This window comes from Centropristis striata, chromosome 4 (assembly GCF_030273125.1).
Source record: "Centropristis striata isolate RG_2023a ecotype Rhode Island chromosome 4, C.striata_1.0, whole genome shotgun sequence".
Lineage (NCBI taxonomy): Eukaryota > Metazoa > Chordata > Actinopteri > Perciformes > Serranidae > Centropristis > Centropristis striata.
This window is the reverse complement of record NC_081520.1, coordinates 29,393,027-29,411,451: the sequence shown is the minus strand read 5'-3', so window position 1 is coordinate 29,411,451 and position 18,425 is coordinate 29,393,027. Positions and strand designations below refer to the sequence as shown.

At 40.8% G+C, this 18,425-nt stretch overlaps 1 protein-coding gene across 1 annotated transcript; it reads left to right on the top strand.

Moving 5' to 3' along the window:
- Positions 1 to 253: 253 nt before the first annotated feature.
- LOC131970777 (A disintegrin and metalloproteinase with thrombospondin motifs 8-like) lies at positions 254 to 18,366 on the top strand. Its single transcript, XM_059332222.1, has 9 exons — positions 254 to 1,180; positions 3,094 to 3,333; positions 7,599 to 7,731; positions 7,877 to 8,044; positions 8,897 to 9,189; positions 12,083 to 12,269; positions 13,001 to 13,173; positions 13,921 to 14,096; positions 15,771 to 18,366. Exons 1-9 carry the CDS (start codon positions 446 to 448, stop codon positions 16,501 to 16,503), a joined length of 2,838 nt encoding a protein of 945 aa, XP_059188205.1. The 5' UTR covers positions 254 to 445; the 3' UTR covers positions 16,504 to 18,366.
- Positions 18,367 to 18,425: the final 59 nt, after the last annotated feature.

Genomic DNA, 18,425 nt, shown 5'->3' with positions numbered 1-18,425 from the left:
GTCAAGCTATTTCAGAAGGGGGGAGTGTCGGCCTATTCTCATTGGATCCGTTTTATCCGCGAGTATCTCATGAAGTGCGAGTGGGAGGAGAATTTCCAGCAACGGAGGATATCAAAAATAAACCCCCTCGTGTCCAGGGAAGAGCAGAAAGTATAAATACCCCCGACATGTCCAGACTGCAGCGGTGGTGGTGAGTGGTACAACGAGACATAGCTTGGTTAGGGAATTAGAAACGACAACTCAGACAGACTGAAATTAAATACCAGACATACTTTGACCAAGACTGGCTTTACAGCACTGGAAAAAAAACACTTTTAATTAGAAAAGATCTCTGATTTGAGGAGATACCTATTGGACTGGAGAAGACGCGCCACTTACAAGAGATAAAGGACATATATAAAAAATAAAATCTTGCCACTCTTGAGTGCAATTCCCATTGCAGAAGATGTGTTCTACTGTGTGTTTGATCTTTTTACTTCTGTGCGTAATGAACGCGGCACTTTCTACACCATTTGAATCAGAGGATATTGTACCTGTTCGGATAAATGGAAGAGTCAGCGGTCGCTTTTGGAAAAGGAGCGAGGAACAGCCGAGATTTATCCTCAGTGCATTTGGCAAGGACTTGACTCTAAATCTTATTCCAGACACCAGCTTTATCGCGCCTTCCTTCACCATCCAGCGCATCAAAGCCAGTCATGTTGGTACTTTACGCAGCGCTTCAGGTGGCCAGCCTGTCGCGGATCTCCAGAAATATATAAACCAGACAGAGGAGAGTGAAGGAGAGCTCAGGAGCTGCTTTTACTCGGGGAATGTAGATCACGATCAAAGCTCGGTTGTGGCTGTCAGCTTGTGCTCTGGCATCTTTGGCTCCTTCATAACTGAGGGGAAAGAGTATTTAATTGAGCCCAAACTTCGCGGCGGCCTGGGGCCAGACTCTGCCGAGCAGCTGCATGTCATCAAGAGGAGGACATTCACTGAAAGCCCCGGTGTTCCCCTCCTGTTTGATCACGCGGCGGCGGAGAGCCGAGAGGAGAAGCACAACGGGGAAAGTTTTACGCACGGCGACAGTGACGCACGGAGGGAACCTCGCCGTAGACGCTTTGTTTCCGCGCCACGGTTCATAGAGACCCTGGTGGTAGCAGACTCAACCATGGCCCACTTCTATGGAGATGAAATAAAGGTCAGACATGATGAACTCATTCTTTCCTGCATGCATTGTTGATAGGAATCTAAACAAACCTTTAGTTGAATTTCGTAGATTATAGTGTCCCATAAACAGACTCCTGAATATGTCATCTTTTTTTCCTTGATTCCACCATCCTGCTACCAAGGTTTCATAGCCTAGAACTATAGTGGCAGGAATTTGTTTTTCTGTGCTTCTTCATAAAGCATGTTTTGGCGATGTGGGGGCTTGGGAAATCGGTGGGCTCCCTGTTTTCCACAGGCTGAGAAAGAGGTCAGGCAACAGAAATGCAAGCAATGCTGAACTGCATTCCTTAGGACTTGGTCACGATTTGGCAGCAGAGCCTCAGCATCACCCAGGGAAGATTCACAAGGCTTACAATATTGTACTACTCTTCTATTCTGTCTTCATTAAACATTCATTTAACGGACCATTTTCTGCTGTATGTCAAACATCCAATATTTAAATTCAACAACATTTTACAGATGGTGATTCTGAAATCACGCTTCATACCAAATGTCAGTGCTGTTTCAGTCTGGAGCTTAACTAAAGATTTATTTAAACAAAAGTAGGGCAATTCGTGATCCTGCCACAATCTGAAGCAGCCAAATTTAAGTCTGTTTGTACTTAACAAGCTCCTCAGCTGCCAAACTCTCTGCCTCATCCCACACCAAGTAAGTTCAGTGAGTAAGTAAAGGCTACTAGGCACCAGGATCTAGTGGACAAAAAGACTTTCTCTGAGTGGGGGCAGTTTATGTGATTTGAAGGCCCCAGGCAAAAATCAACATGTGGCTCATGTAGCACATGTGGAAAAACTTTTTTTTTAAATGTGGGAATATCATCCCACCCTCGGAAAAGTGAGTGCTGATAGAAGACTTTGTGATACACATCATGGCACAGTTACTCACACCTCTCCACTAAAACTCAATGCTGTGACAGCACTGTGGAAAACCCTGCCCATCCCTACATCCAAAGACACAGTCATAAATCATGAACAAAAAATAGCTGTTTACAGTTGATATAGCAAAATGGGATTTTTTTTTACTGATAGTGTGGTGTAAAATCATGCTTATGTTGTCCTGAAACTGGCTGGAAGTTTAAGATGCAAACACATGTGGGTGTCCAACATTTTTTGGCAATTTTAAAGCTCATACACAATAATGGCAAACTGCACAAATACTGTATATAATTAGCAGGAGAATTACAGATGGTTTCACATATAGTCCGGTAAAATCGGTGTATATCAAACTATGTTATCTTTGTTTTTGTTAAAAGTTCACATCAGAATAAAAAATCCACATTTTCCCCTTTACCTGTAGTGCTTTTTATCAATCTAGATTGTTTTGGTGTGAGTTTCAGAGTGTTGGAGGTATCAGCTGTAGAGATGTCTGCTTTCTCTATATGGCACTTCGGTTGTGTTTTTCAAATTGCCAAAAACATTAATTTGAAAATCTCAACAGCAATGTCTCTTTCCAGAAATCAAATACCTGGTTACTCAAGATTATCCACAGAACTTCTTGTAAGCAGTTTCACGAAGCAACTATTTTCTTTCTAGTATATAGTTCAGACATGAAACAGCTCAGAACAAGGTCTGTAGCTTAAGAGACATTGGTGTTGAGTTTTCCAAGAGCTGTCAAGTTCCATTATGTTTAAGAGACATCTTACAAAATCACATACACAAAGATGGTTTTTTGGGGGTTTTGAAATTTTGATGTGTCATCAGATTTTGTGACTCTCAAAAAAAAAAATCTAATATTGGTTGGGGTCTAGTCTGTGCAGACATGGCATGTGATGTCATGCAAAAAAATGATACCTGCACTGTGTGACCTCCACCCTTTTTGGTTTCAACCATGCTATCTTTATCCAAAGACATTCATGCTCATGGAAGTCCTGTCTCTCCCTCTCCTCAGAACTACATTCTGGCCCTGATGTCCATGGCGGCCCAGCTTTACAAGCACCCCAGCATAAAGAATTCAGTAAACATGGTGGTGGTCAAGATGTTGGTGGTGGAGGATGAAGAGGTCGGCCCACAGGTCTCCAGCAACGGAGGTGTGGCTCTGAGGAACTTCTGTTCCTGGCAGCAGATCTTCAACCCACCGAGCCAGAGGCATCCAGAGCACTATGACACTGCCGTACTATTCACCAGAGAGGTGAGGGCCAACTACACAACTCCTTTAGATTCTTTACACAGCTGCAGCATGGTTTTTGTGGTCTCTGCAAAAAACACACCAACATCTTCATAAAATGTTTTGAACATTTTATATAATTTTTCCTGAATTTGAGCATGACAATTAATTCTGCACCTTGTTGGCAGTAGTTTGATGTAAAACTTAGCTCATTGTCCACTTACCAGCTTTCCAGAGCTTTCTTCTGCAACTGCAGTGTGATTAATTTTCAATTAATTTCTGACAATCATGCAATTGCACTTCTAATTACTTGTTTTAATCGATTTACATTCCTAATATCTTTATATCATCAATGGCTTATATTGTTAGTAATGTTATATATATAAAAATATATCACTAATAGATATCAGCAGTTCTCCTCAGCACCATGTATAAGGTGTTTACCGTCTTGAGCTTATTTCCTTTTTTTTTTTAATTTTCTGGCCTGCAGTGTTAGTGTTTTGTTTCAGTCTCACCACTCTCCTGAACTTAACTTCCAGCTGCAGCAGGAAAGCAAAGCAGCAAAAAAACAAACAAAAAAAAACCCCTCAGATATTTTCTCTGACATTTGCTCTTATCTGGCAGCCTCTTGCTCGGTCACTCTCTCTTTTTCCTATTTTCCTTCATGAGGAGGATGCTGAACTGGGCTCTGTTGCCCACTTGCCCTGTCAGCATCCCTCTCCCTTGTCCCAGACCGAAATACCCCTTCCTCCCTGCGGTCCAAAGCTCCTGTGCCAGTGGTGTAAACACTTCCTCAGTCCTGGCAGCACGGCACACTGATCTAACGGACAGCAACGAAAGTTAGCAGAAGTTAGTGATTCACTTCTCTTCTCAGCCACAAGTAAAGCCTTCGGTCCATTAGAGGACTCATAAATCACAGCAAGTTGAGGCAGAGCAGCTGGCAAACATCAGAGGGAAAACTAAGAAAAACATTTTTGCCAAAAAATTATCCAGGTTCACCAAAATCAATGACATAGCTGGAGGTATGTAAGTGCTACAGAGACACTTCTTGCGGCAAATTGTAGCCACTTTCCAAAGTTACGTAGTGTAGAAAAAGGTAGTCAGGGCACAGACTGAGAATGAAAGAAGCACCAGTCACCCTACTACTAATCAGTTGCGCATCAAAATTATTTTGAAGGTGTTATTAAGTGACATGATGTTTCTTTAAATTCTTCAGGTGAGCAAAAACAGCTAGCCATAATTACTGTCGGGCCACAGTATACACCTTCTGTGATCAATGCAGCTTTGCAACTTAAAGTTGTATGAGAACACACACTGATCACAACAGAATATGATAGTGGAGGTTTTTTTTAGAGCAGAGTTAGGAGCGTATGGTGTATGAAACAACTCCCAAGAATGTTGTGAGTGCTTTACAGTGTATTATTAGAATGGATAGTGTACTTAGCCATGATAGTCTGGTATATTTTTTTCTCCATTCAGAAGGCAACAGCCCAGTAAGGATGAGTCACGAATTAAGCCATAGTGGAATCCAGTCCCAGGCCAGCTGCGGTACATAATGTGGTTTCTGAGCAGCAGACTCAACCACATAACAATTACTTGAAACCAAAGTGTCTTACAGTAACACAGGTGCATTTCAGGGCCTATTGTGTTTATAGTGGGATACCAACTGAAAAAGGAGCATTGCTTTGAGACAGTTATGCATGTGGGTGAGATAAGAGGGGAAAAAAGAAGTCGGTGAGGTAAAGGAAAGCCTTTCTAGCCCTTTGGGGAAATTAAGGATGCTAAAAAAGGGATCGTCGAGATGGAAGAGTTGTAATCTTTTCCAAGGAGGGGGAGTGTCAACAGAGAGCAAACAAACTGTTCTTTATGAATGCTTTGACAGGAAATAAGTTCATAAGTCCTTAGGGTTTGAGTTGTGATTGGCTCATTCTGCTGTGTTTGGCTGCCTTCTTCCATCTGGAATGTGCATGCTGACAAGGTGTTAGCAGACAATACATTAGGCGAGTAACTTCTCTATTATTAAAGTTCTAAGGCTGAGTGTCCTGGTTGCAGCTTGATTTGATGACAGACTTGGCATTTATCTGCTGCAGTGACGTTAGCACGTAAATCTGACCCTGGATCAGTGAAATGATGAATAGAACATATGGGCTTCTGCAGTCTTGTGCTGGATTTGTTGAAGCGGCTTCCGATCGTGGAAACCATCATTCACACGAAGCCAGTTTGTGTTTGTTTTTCCATTTCAGCGGAGATATGCTTTGAAATGTAGAGGACGGAAGGCTCCTCGTGGATGAGCTAACTTTAGTGCCGCCACAAATCAGCCCCTGACATGATCAGGACACTTTAAATGGTCAGCTTGAGTGCATGGCTGGGTTGGGTCTAAAATGTGTACCATGTATGCCATCGTCAGAAGGCTGCTGCCACTACTGTCTGTTGTGAAAACGTACACTCTGTTGCATGTAGTGGAAAAAAATTCTCATGCATTTCTGTGGTCATGTACTGTATGTGTGTTTGTCTGTTTGCACTATCTGCAAACGCTATACTGTAACTATTTCTTTGACCCATATATCTTACTTTGTGTCCGCCTGTCTGCACACATGAGTGACTGATGCTATTGTGGAACAAGGTGGACAAAAATCATGCTGAGCTGCGTTCAAAAAGCAGCTCCAGGTCCAGATGTGTTTTAAATCACTGAGAGTTCTGCCTTGTGGTTTTTTGGGGGCTGAGGCAAGGCTCATGGACACGTCCGTCTCCGTCCTACACAGTCAGGCGTCTTCTCAAGCAGGGAAAGACTTCTGATATACCACACTTAATTTTCCCAGATCACAGCTCATGCTGAGGATATTTATTTGCTTTGTTTTATGACGGAAACACTGAGCAACATGTTTTTGATTTGTTTCTTAAAAAGTGGCAGAAAAACAACTGGACACAAATAGACAGTGAAGGTTTGCCATCCTACGTAATTAATATAACAGTCTTTGAGATCTGCCCATACACTAAATATTACTTTGACAGAATAATGTCTTTAACTCTTTGATGGTTCACTCTGACAGCCATTTCTAACCAAATGGTCACTACGTTCCAGTCTTTATCGAGGTTTAGAACAGTGTATCAAGCCAGTATTGCTCAATACTACACTGACAAGACCTTAACCTGAACTGATTTGAATGAAGTAGTTGATTTGGATCCAAATCAGGAATGCATTTTCTTGGTTTCAGTGGAGAGTTTGAGTGTTCCATGACACTGAAGCTGTTTGGCACCAGTTGCAATCAAAAAGTGGCTCTTGGTTTTTGGGTATTCCCCTGTGGTTCTGCTGGCTTATGGCACTTATAAATGGTCTGTTCCACTGGCAGATACTACTCTGCAGCAGTACATACTGATTCTTACTGACATATAGTATGCCACTGGTGACTGTGATGTGTTGCCTGTTAGGGATGAGATGGTTTCTGGTTTTAATAAACCACAAAAAAAATGCCTACAGTTAGTATTACTGTTTCAAATTTAAATTTTCATTATAATCATGATTGAATACCACCCATTTAAAAAAAACTACTGTCCAGCATCATGGTTTTATGGACAATTTCACTTTTATTTGACTATAATGGTGGGCACTGAATTCTCTCACTTAAGGTTGTGTTCATTTAAACATTCAATCAGGGAATTCTTCACCATAGCATGCAAAATCCCAAAGTTGGGCTGAACAACAGAAACAGATTGGTATAATATCCTACAAATGTGATATGTGATGAACGCTATTTGCAACACATTGCTGAACTGTGACCACATCAAGTTGTGCACATATGAGGACTGCTGTTGTACCATATGTTGGTGTTTTAAACATATGAATTGTTCATGCGGACAACCTGCATAATCAGCAGTGAGTTAAATACAGGCAGTCTTTACAGATACAGACACTGCCTCACAAGTCTACAAATCCGATTCCAAACAAGTTGGGATGCTTTGTAAAAAAACAGAATACTTGCTAACAAACGAGTTTTATACTAACAAACAAAAAGTTTTGTGTGAACATAAATATAAAAATAAATATAAATATATGTCTTTGTACAGTTTTTAATTGAATTATGTCAAAAAGATTATCTGCCATAAGTAATGATTGAGAGGGATTTCTTTTGTCCAGATCTATACATTTTAGAAAGATTCTGCATAATATGCATTTAATAATAAAACAATCACAGTGGGTTTTTTATTATTATCAGCCTTTAAAATCTTACATCATCATAATAACTGCAGGGCTCCAGTTTCAGTGTTTTCCGTTTTCCTCTGTGTTACAGGACATCTGTGGACAGAAAAGCTGCGACACGTTGGGTGTGGCCGATGTCGGGACGATGTGCGATCCCAAGAGAAGCTGCTCGGTTATCGAGGATAACGGCCTTCAAGCTGCGTTCACAGCTGCACACGAGCTCGGTTAGCTCACATTTATTGTCATAGGGTGTACTGGTGTGGGTGTGGGTGGGTAGACAAGTTGAATTATGTGTAGCTTTAAGTATTTTTAAGCACTTCTCTGCAAACCCTTGTTTCACATTGTTATCATTGCATCCTTTCCCTGCAGGTCATGTGCTGAGTATGCCTCATGATGACTCAAAGACCTGCGAGAGGCTGTTTGGAGATCTGGGAGGACATTACCTGATGGCGCCTCTGTTTGTTAGCCTCAACAAGACTGCGCCTTGGTCTCCCTGCAGCGCTCTCTATATCACAGAGTTCTTTGATAATGGACATGGTAGGATATGTTTCAGGTTGTCACCCCAGCATGTTAGAAATTACACACTGAGCAAATCAAGCAGCCCTGTGGAGACATTCTGCCAACATGGAAGTCTGCCACAACACTGTGGCTCTGTTATTAGGGCTGATGATTCAGAGATGAATAAAACATACTGTTATTCCTCTCACGCTCTAACTATGGCTTTCCTGCTTAAACATGTCGTCCGGCTAAAATTATAGGTTGCAGGGATAGTTTATTTTGCTCTAGATTTCTTCTCTTTCCACATCCTGTTCTCCTCACGCTCTTTCTTTCTGTCCCTCTGTCTTTGTCTCGCCCCCCTCTCCCCATCTCATGTTGTGCATCTTGTATTGTTTGTATCCTTACTAGACCTATCAGTGAACCTTCTTTTCCACTGAGTCATACAATGGACTTCTTCCTGTTCTTCACCTCCGCAGCCAAAAGCAACAGCTGGTGTCAGCAAAATATGTTCTTTATCAGTTAGAAAAAAAACTCATGTGGCTGAGAACGTTCATACCGAACTGTGGACGTCATTGACAACTGCAGACAAAAAGCTTATTGAATGTTATAAAGAATCATTAGCGGACAATGAATACATTCTGAATTGCAATAGCTGTCAAATGTCCAGATTGGGAAAGCCAGGCTGCCTGTAAAAGTGCACTCCATTACTTACATTTAAATTATTCATTTTTATAGTTAGGACAAAGCTTGCCCTGAATATTTTCCCACTGTTGTCATACCACACAAAAAGAGCAACACATTTACAATTGTCACAATGCCACAAAGTCCATAATCTCCGTAAACCGCAATATAATCAGTCTCATACAGTGTTGCTTTGTATTGTAACCGCAGGGGACTGCCTGCTGGATGTCCCAGAGAGTACCATGCCGTTACCCAGAGAGCTGCCGGGCATCAAGTACAGCCTGGACCAGCAGTGCCAGCAGATCTTTGGAGAAGAGTTTGTCCAATGCCCCAACTCCTCAGACAGTGATGTTTGTAGCCAGCTGTGGTGTCAGGAGGACGGGACACAGCAGTGCGCCACCAAGAACGGCAGCTTGCCCTGGGCCGACGGCACTCCCTGTAGCCTCAACGGGACCTGCCTCCATGGATCGTGCATGTCCACTCAGGAGGTGATGCAGCCGCTGGTAAGACTACTTCTTTATTCTTACAGATAAAAGTTGAATTCGTTAACAGCTAGAAGTGCACTCTAGATCTCCACCAAGGCCAATAGTCCAGTCTCTTAGGATATGTGCATTCAAACAACAAATCTCCCCATCTAAGTGTAGCTGCTATGTGTCTGTGGGGTCGTGAGTCCCAGCTGCAAACAATAGCAGAAGAGGGGGAACATGGAAAATTGTTCCAGTAGTTTTCCATAATATTGCTGAGAGACAAACAGAGCCGACCACTGGACAATAATGCATTCATGTGCTCCTCGAATGATTCCATTTGCAGAGCTTGGAAGTCTTTCTTTGGACTTTTTTTTTGTTTTGTTCACAAGCTTAAAGTCGAAATGTGGAAAAAAACAAGGACGCTTTAAGCTGGGCAATAACACACAAAACAACACGTTGTTAGCTGTTTGTAGCATTTATGGTCCAATGAAGAGCAAAGGAAATGGAGAGCCACAAAATATGATGTGCAAAACATTTTTCTGATTATTTCAACACTACTGTATTAATGGCCTATCTGGCAACGTTAATAAAAGAGAAGAACAATTAATGTAATCCTCCCCGTGATTCAGGTGATTCCTAAACTGAACGGGTTCTTCCTTTGGTCCATGCAACATCTGTTCAATAAGTTTGATGAAAATGATAAAATTAATTTTTCCATAATGTACTGTTATGCTTTGTTGTAGCATTTAGCATTATCCTACAATTGTCGGTTGTGGATTGATAGTATTAATTAAAAGTTAAATGCACACTGCAAGCCTGTGCTACATTCTGATTCCAATTTTATCATTTGATCGATCATAATATAATTTTAATTTGTGGCCAACCTCAATTGCAGCTGTCTTCCATGTTTACATTTAGCGTCACTCCCACCAAAAGAGAATTGTGCATTTATAGAACTGTCCATCTAAATTTTGCATGAATTCCAAAATATAACAGGTTGCCATGCAAACAATGAGACCTCTCAAATTATGACCAAATATGAAAGTGGTCCAAATAGGAACTGAAAATCTCTGCAGTCTTCCATTTATGCTGATCACACTAAAAACATCAGATTTGGGCCACTGCCTGCATTCTGAACATAGCACTGTAGTCCTGCTTTACTACTGCATTAATCAGTAGTTTTATATAAACAGTGGGTTGAATGACTGTGTGTGGAAGTTACATCTTGTGGTGAAACAAACTAGAAAGAATTGTCATCAGATTTAACAGTTCATCACAGAAATACTGAGCATTTTCTTGCTTCTTTCAGGTTATTGTTTTGTTTCACTTCCACAACCCTCACCAACCTCACATTCAGCAGCCATTTTTAGGGAACATTTTTTTTGATAAACCCATTGTACAATACCCTTCCAGTTCAAGTTAGCGACCAACTGAAACATGTAGCAGTTAAAGAGACAAAAACAGAATTTGAAGGAGAGTACATTTGGACCTATATCTCAATGTTATAAGGCCATAATATGATATTAAGCTTGTTGAATGCAGCTTTAAGATTTAAACACAAGACAATATTAAAGCTTCACTTAGGCATTTCACACTTTAGTGTCCTACTGACTCATGAACTTTGAAAGGATGTAATATGAAAGTCAGTTAACGTGTTTTAAATTTACTTTCATTGCATTTTTTATGCTGACAATGCTTTTTTGTCAAAGAACTTCTCGTAAGTTTCTATGAGTCACTTCCTTAAAAGTGCATTACTCATTTAATCATAAAAATAGTCATCAATTGTGTTGTCATCAAACTTGTACGTCAGCAAAGTTGAGAAGATCTCCCTTAGCAGATTTTTCTTTTTTTCTTTTTATATATGCAAAAAATATGCCAGAGAGTTTAACGATTTACTCAGTAACAAAAATCCTAAATGAAGCTTTTCAACTATAAATTGTGCCTGTAAAGTGCTGATTTGCCTGCTTGGAAACATTTTGAGTGCAACTTTTTGGAATAGCCGTGCAGGTATGATTTGATCAAAAGTTCTACAGCAGCACCTGCATGAACCTGGAAGTGAGGTTGTTTTGTAATACCTCTGTTTTTAAGGTCAAGAATAAACTTCAAGTTCAATTTTTAAGCTAATGTGGACAAGAAGTCCTTTAAGTGGGGGAAAAAGGTGGGCAAACCCAGTTCAAGAGATACAATGGGAACTCCATAACAGCTGCCATAAGATGTTTGGTTCAGGTCAACCAAATACAAAAACTTCCAGGTTAGCCTGTGAAGAGAAGTCGTCAATAGAAAACTCTATGGAGTTAATACAGTGTCCCAGTGGCACTTTTCCAGTCTCACAGCTGTGAGCAGTTTTAAGTTGGAATGCATGAATGAAAATAAAGGCTACTGTAAAAGTATGGATTACAGCATTGTTGGAATTTGTTGAGTTTAAATTCAGTTGCTTCATGATGCCTGTTTATATTTCCTTAAAGAACATTTATACATCTCAGTGTTTCATTTTAGCCCGCTTGCCTTGATATCTTCTCCTTGTGTTATGATCACACATCTGTTTATAAACCCAGACGTGCTGGCAGTTGGGATGTTAGCTCGTCCAAACTCATAAAACTTCTGGAAAGGACACTCATGCTAGCAGACACACACACATATGCACACACACACACACACACACTTTGAATTGTGCCTGGCAAAGCTGCAGCATGGCAGGTTCTACTAGTGGTGAGTGACACATGTGGCAGGAATGTGGGTAGAGGCAGACAGCAGGCGCGTGCCGAACTTCAACACAGATTTAGCCTGGAGTCGCGGCACGCCAGCACACTGTGCGGCCTCAAACCCAGAAGCCCAGACTGTGGTTTAGGCTACACAGCTGAGATTGCCTTTGGCACTGAGCTCTAACCAACTACTCTCAATGCTCTTTTCTTGCTGTGTTTTACCACAGGTGGTTGTGGACGGCGGCTGGAACTTGTGGGGGCCGTGGCAGCAGTGCTCCAGAACATGTGGAGGCGGGGTGGAGTTCTCCTACAGGGAGTGCACTGACCCTGTGCCTCAGAATGGAGGAAAGTACTGTGAGGGACAGAGGGTTCAGTACCAGTCCTGCAACGTGCAGCTTTGTGACAACAACGACGGTGAGAATCAGCACGATTAAAGTTTAAAAGACTGTTTTGAAGTCGGAAGTTGGAAATTACTTGACCATTTAACTAATGTCACCAGGAAGACTGTGTAGAATCTTACCAAAATATCCTATATCATATATATATATATAGCCAAGTAAATATATTTGTATCATATAAAATGTCAAAGGGAAAGACATGGCCACATTCAAAGGGGTCTCTTGGGGGTCTCCACTTTCTGCTAGTCCCATTCAGTTTTTTTCATGCAGTACAATTTTTCCCTAACTAGAAAGCTGAGACTGTGAGTCCTATTTTGTCCATGATTGTCTTTAAATAAAAGTCCTTATGGTTCCTGATCCTGATACATACCTCTAGGATAGTCAAACTTTACAACCACAAACTAGAGACTTAGAGCATTCAGAAGATCTACGGCTATGTTGAAAATAAGAGGGTTTCTCAGCAGTTTATAGAACGGAAGTGCTCGCCATCCATCACCGAAAAATGCAATTCATGCAGAAATTAACAAATATAACAACTGACTAATCATTTTAGCTGTCTTGATATATAGTGCATTGCATCAAAACATGTTATTCAAATTTCTACTAATATAGAAATATGCATATTCAACATATTAGTTTTTATATAACTGTATTTTGGTAGTGCAGCTTCATTTAGTGATTTTACTTCGGGATGATTAGAGACTTCAGTGTACTTTTCACTAAGCTTTACTCCATCTTTGGCCTTAGGAAAGAGTTTCAGAGAGGAGCAGTGTGAGAAGTACAACAGCCTTAACTACCTGGATTTCAATGGGAACATGAAACAGTGGATCCCAAAGTATGCTGGTGTTTCTCCCAGAGACAGATGTAAGCTGTTCTGCAGGGCCAGGGGCAGCAGTGAATTCAAGGTGTTTGAATCCAAGGTAGAGTATATGCACTGACAGCTCATACACAACCATGGTCAACTTTCAGCTAACATGTCCAGATATTGATCTGATGCTATCAAATCAAAGTGACATACATCAGTATCAGAGTTTATAATCTTGCATGGCACCTGGGGAATTGAATATTACCAATAGTGTATGCAAATTGTGGAATATTTTATAAGTTAATTGGATAGCTGAAGCTACACTGCAATTGTGGCTTATAGGGGTAAGAAAATTTTGAAGTAGTAGGGAAAGTGCTGTGTCATATGTGAGTAGAACTGGTGATAAAGCTGAATAGTAGTATGTAGAGACAGAGGTCCCAAAAAACAGCTTGAGAGCAATGTATCAGTTAGAAATAGAGACATTTTTTATGGAAATCGAGTCAGCTGTCTAAAAGTGCTGAGTCATGGTTGAGGAGAACTCTGGAGGTATTCCCACCACTGAATGCCAAATATGCAGCATATGTGAAGAGGCATCAAGTGAAAACAGTTGTTACTCACTTTAACTCAAAATCTACTGCTGTCATTTTTGTGAACCTCTCAGCTGTGTCTCAGTCTCCAGTAAATGCTTATAAGTAGACTTTCAGTATCGGTCTCTGTCAAAAGTAATTGTCTCTGAATCTAAATCTAGGACATAAGGTACACCCTAGATGAGAACTGAGCAATCAAAAAACCTACAAGATGCAGGTGAATCTGACTGTTGTGATAAAATAATCAACAGCACAAATTTGTTGTGTTCCTGCAGGTGATAGACGGGACGACCTGTGGCCCTGACACCACATCAGTGTGTGTTCAAGGCCAGTGTGTGAAGGCCGGCTGCGACCAGGTGATTGGCTCCAACAAGAGAGTGGATAAGTGTGGAGTGTGTGGAGGAAGTGGACTCACCTGTAGAAAGATAACAGGCTCCTACAACAGAGTGACGTAAGTGCTCCTAAAACATCCCTAACAAGTAAAAATGATAATAACAACTGTATTAGCTCTGATTCATTGTGCATTTATGTATTTCTTGCACTGTAGTTGCAGAGTGAAGAAGGGATAGAGAGGGTTTTTGACAGTTATGCTGTGGGGAAATGAATGAGAGGATTGCATAAGCAGCTAGCTATCATCCCCATCTGCAAGCACAAATTAATTCCACTGTAAATCTAGTCCAGGGGCATATTTAAGCCTCTTAATAACATTCTCTAATCGGATGAAAGATTGTTGCATGGAAACTTTTTGCCTATCTTGATGGCAAAGGTTTGAGAGCGGTTTTATTTAAAACAATAAATGTCTTTATTGGACTGATGACCATGTCAAAGCAGAATATAAATGGTGGGGAGAGAAAGGGGCATGACATGCAACAGAGCTCCCATGACTGGGGTTGAGCCGGGGACAGTACGGACACGTGGCATGCGCTGTAATCATTCAGTTACGAAAGCGTTCCACAAGAGCAGTTATTTTGAACAGACTAAAAGCACAGAAAATCAGGCAAAAGGCTGCAATTTTGTTTATATACAAGTTAGAATTTCATGACCAATAAGGTTCCTTCACTAAGTGCAATTTATGATGCCTTCATCATTTTGACTTCTCTGCAAAAACTGTTCGTGCACATGAGGATGTAATATTGTAATTTACCCTCAATGTTTGTTATCACTGACAATGAAACCTTTTCGCACCTCAGCTGACCCTTTGCTAAGCCCCGTCAGAGCTAGCTCAGAGCTCATACTGTCACTTAATTGTAACTTTTTTCACAATTTAAAAGTGAACCACAACATCATCTGGCAAACAAGACAGAAGACAATGTAAAAGGGGAACTCCAATATTTCTAAACCTGTTTACATACTTTGGTGTGTAAATGAATGGTATTGATCCAGAAGATCGCTGCAACCTTGAGCTGCAATGAATGCTAAAGTTTGAGGCAACTTTGACCGTCAAAGTATGTCCACTAAAAGTGCTTGTTTTGCCTCAGATTGTTATTGTCTAACAACGTACAGAGACAGATCTTTTTGCTAAATGCGTTAAAACCAGCCTGAAAATAAAGAGAAAATCTGACACAATTGCATTAGAGTCTATGGAGCAGAGCCGTAAAGTTGTCGGACGCTGGTCAGACCTGGCTGATGCTACACTATGATTAGCCAGTCTTGATTCGCGGGACGGGACTTAGTGAAGGGTCAATTCCAACATTAAAATTTACAATATAATGACAACAACAACACATGTACTTTCTGTGTGGTGGTATTTTGTTAACGATTTTATCTTGTATCCAGGAAAAAAACCTTCACTGCAAACAAACAGTTCTTTATCGATCCATTGAACTAAGATGAAAACAACAGAATTATAAGAAGAATCAGGGATAAAAAACAAAATATTTTTTTGTTTCTGAGAGCTTCAATCCTTCATCAGGGTCTTCTTCCTTAAATATATACTTACAACCAGCAGCAGATAGCTTTAATAGCACAAAGACTTAAAATGGGGAAGAGGTTGCCTAGCTGTGTTTGAAAGGGTTTTAATCAAAATGGCAAACTACTGGATAAAGTAGTAGTTGTTCCACTATGTCTTTAAAGTCACAAAAAGTGTGTAAAATATCTAAATCCAGTTCTTTGCTTTCCCTTCCAGCTATGGATACAGTGACATTGTCACAATTCCCATTGGTGCTACTAACATTGACATCAAACAGCGGAGCCACAGAGGAATCAAACATGATGGGAACTATCTGGCTATAAAGAGAGAGAGTGGCACTTACATCCTCAACGGCAACTTCTCTGTATCCACGGTGGAGCAGGACATTCCTGTTCTGGGTGCTGTGTTAAAGTACAGCGGCTCCTCCACCACGCTGGAGAGGATCCAGAGCTTCAGGCAGCTGAAGGAGGCCATCACCATCCAACTCCTCGCCACTGCGGGAGATGACAACCCTCCTAAGGTCAAATATACCTTTTTCATCCCTAGAGATGTGACCTTCAACAAATCCAAGGAGAGGAAGTCTTTGCATGTGATCCATCCATTTGGTGTGCCTGACTGGGTGCTGGGTGAGTGGTCTGAGTGCTCCAAGAGCTGTGGCTCCGGATGGTCCAGGAGGAACGTTGAATGCAGAGACAACGCTGGCTTCCTTTCCAGCCAGTGTGACAAAGACCTGAAGCCCACAGACATCAGGCCCTGCGGGGATCTGCCATGTCCCATATGGCAGATGGGACCCTGGTCCGTCTGCTCACGAACTTGTGGCCAGGGGGAGCGCCGCCGCAGTGTCTTCTGCATAGACTACACTGGGAAGACTGTTGAGCCAGAAAAGTGCGATCTGAACAAAATGCCAGAGCCAGTCTCTGGAGAATGCGTCAATCAAGAGTGCTTATGAAGAACATTAGTATCATGAACTTTCCCTTTTTGGTCTAACTGCACTTACTGACCATGGATGGATTACTGAATGAGCACACTGGGCACTGAGCACAGGCCCAGGGGCCCAAGGGGTCAGGGGGCAGAGACACAGCACAACCACAAAGAGACACATAATGACCACAAAAGATGCAAATAAACCACAAAACGACCACAAGACCACAATAACAAAGAGACTCCTTACAACCACAAATAGACATAAAAGTTAATACCAAGACACACAAAATAACCACAAAGAGACACAAAGTGAACACCAAGAGAAACAACACAACAATGAAGAGACACTAAGCCACAATGAGACAAAATCCAAACAATAAGAGACAAAAAAACAATGACAGGGAGACACAAAATGACCACAAGAGACACAAAACAACCACACATTGACACAAAGACAAACAAATGACTACAAAGAGGCAGAAAACAACCACAAAGAGACAAAGTGACCACAATGAGACACAAGCCAATCGTAAAGATACAATGAGCAAACTGCAAGACACAAAACAACCTCAAACTGACCACAAAAAGACAAAACTACTGCAAACAACATTTCTTTTACATCCTATTAAATGTCTGCGCCCAGGGTTCTAGTCACATAATCCATCCATGTTACCAACTGGTCGCATCAAGTCACATCAGGGGCATTTGCCTGAATATTGTTTTGTCATCTTTTGTTGACATTTGACAACCACTATTGAGATTTGAAACAATGGAAATCTACCTCAGGATGTACATGTGATGCTATGTATAGATGCTAGATGAAGGTGCTGTGTGTGTTTTCTCCAGAAAGAGAAGTTTTCTCGTAACGCTTTAAACTGTAACTAACTTTCTGAATGAAGTCTGGTGTAATCTGCAGTGTGTCTTTCTAAGTTAGCTATAATTTAACGCGGGGCTAGAACAATGGCATGAAACCTGCTGTCAAACACCAGCACAGTGTATATATACCTCCAATTGTCCTTCACAGAACTCAAACCCCTATAAAGCTTTGATCGAGCCATTGACCTGTTGTTGAGGTGTGTACGCACGATTTATGCATTGGAATTTTAAGCCTTTGGAAAATGTGCTCTTCTTTGATTGTTTCTCTCTTCTATACAAACAAACAAACAAAATGTGTGTTTTTATCCTGAAAATTTGCATTGTTGAACTGAAACACTAATTCTGTCAATATTTTGGACTTTAAAAAGTGCTAGTTACAGCCTACATCAGAGCAGACTGTTTAAATGACGAACTAGAAGGATATAATTTATAAAAAAACGAATAGATTGAGTTTACACGGTGTGTAACATGAATTAGCCTAGATACTGAGTGGTCGTTCATGACCAGAGAAAGGCATGACAGAGAATTTCCCTCCACCTTGTAATTTTATTTTAGCCTTTTCGCAGGTGCATTATAATGCAGTTGTGGTGAACAGTGGTACCAACAATTTGAAATGCCACAAATGTTTCTTTGGAGATGTCATTACTAAGTGAAGCGATAAGCATACTATCTATCGTGTATATGAAAAATAACATTAATTTTATTCATTTCCAGACTTTTTTTTGTTACGGCATCATATGCAAACACTCACAGTTGTTTTTTAGACTCTTGTATGTATATTTGATTTCTTCATTCCTGTTGTTAATTTACATTATGTTATAAAACAAAAGAGATGGAGCATTAGGCCTATATCCCTTCAGTGAAGGACCATACTATTTTATTATTACAGCTTCCTTTTTAAGCTATTTATTTTTGTAAAATTTTTACTTTGGACATGTAATTAACATGGCAGATGCTGCTGTCTTTGAGATTTTTGTCTATAAAAATGGTCAAATAAACACATTTATGTCAACTTTGTGCAAGCATTTTCCTTTCCTCAATCCTTTTGTCCAGCCTGGTAGATATCACATG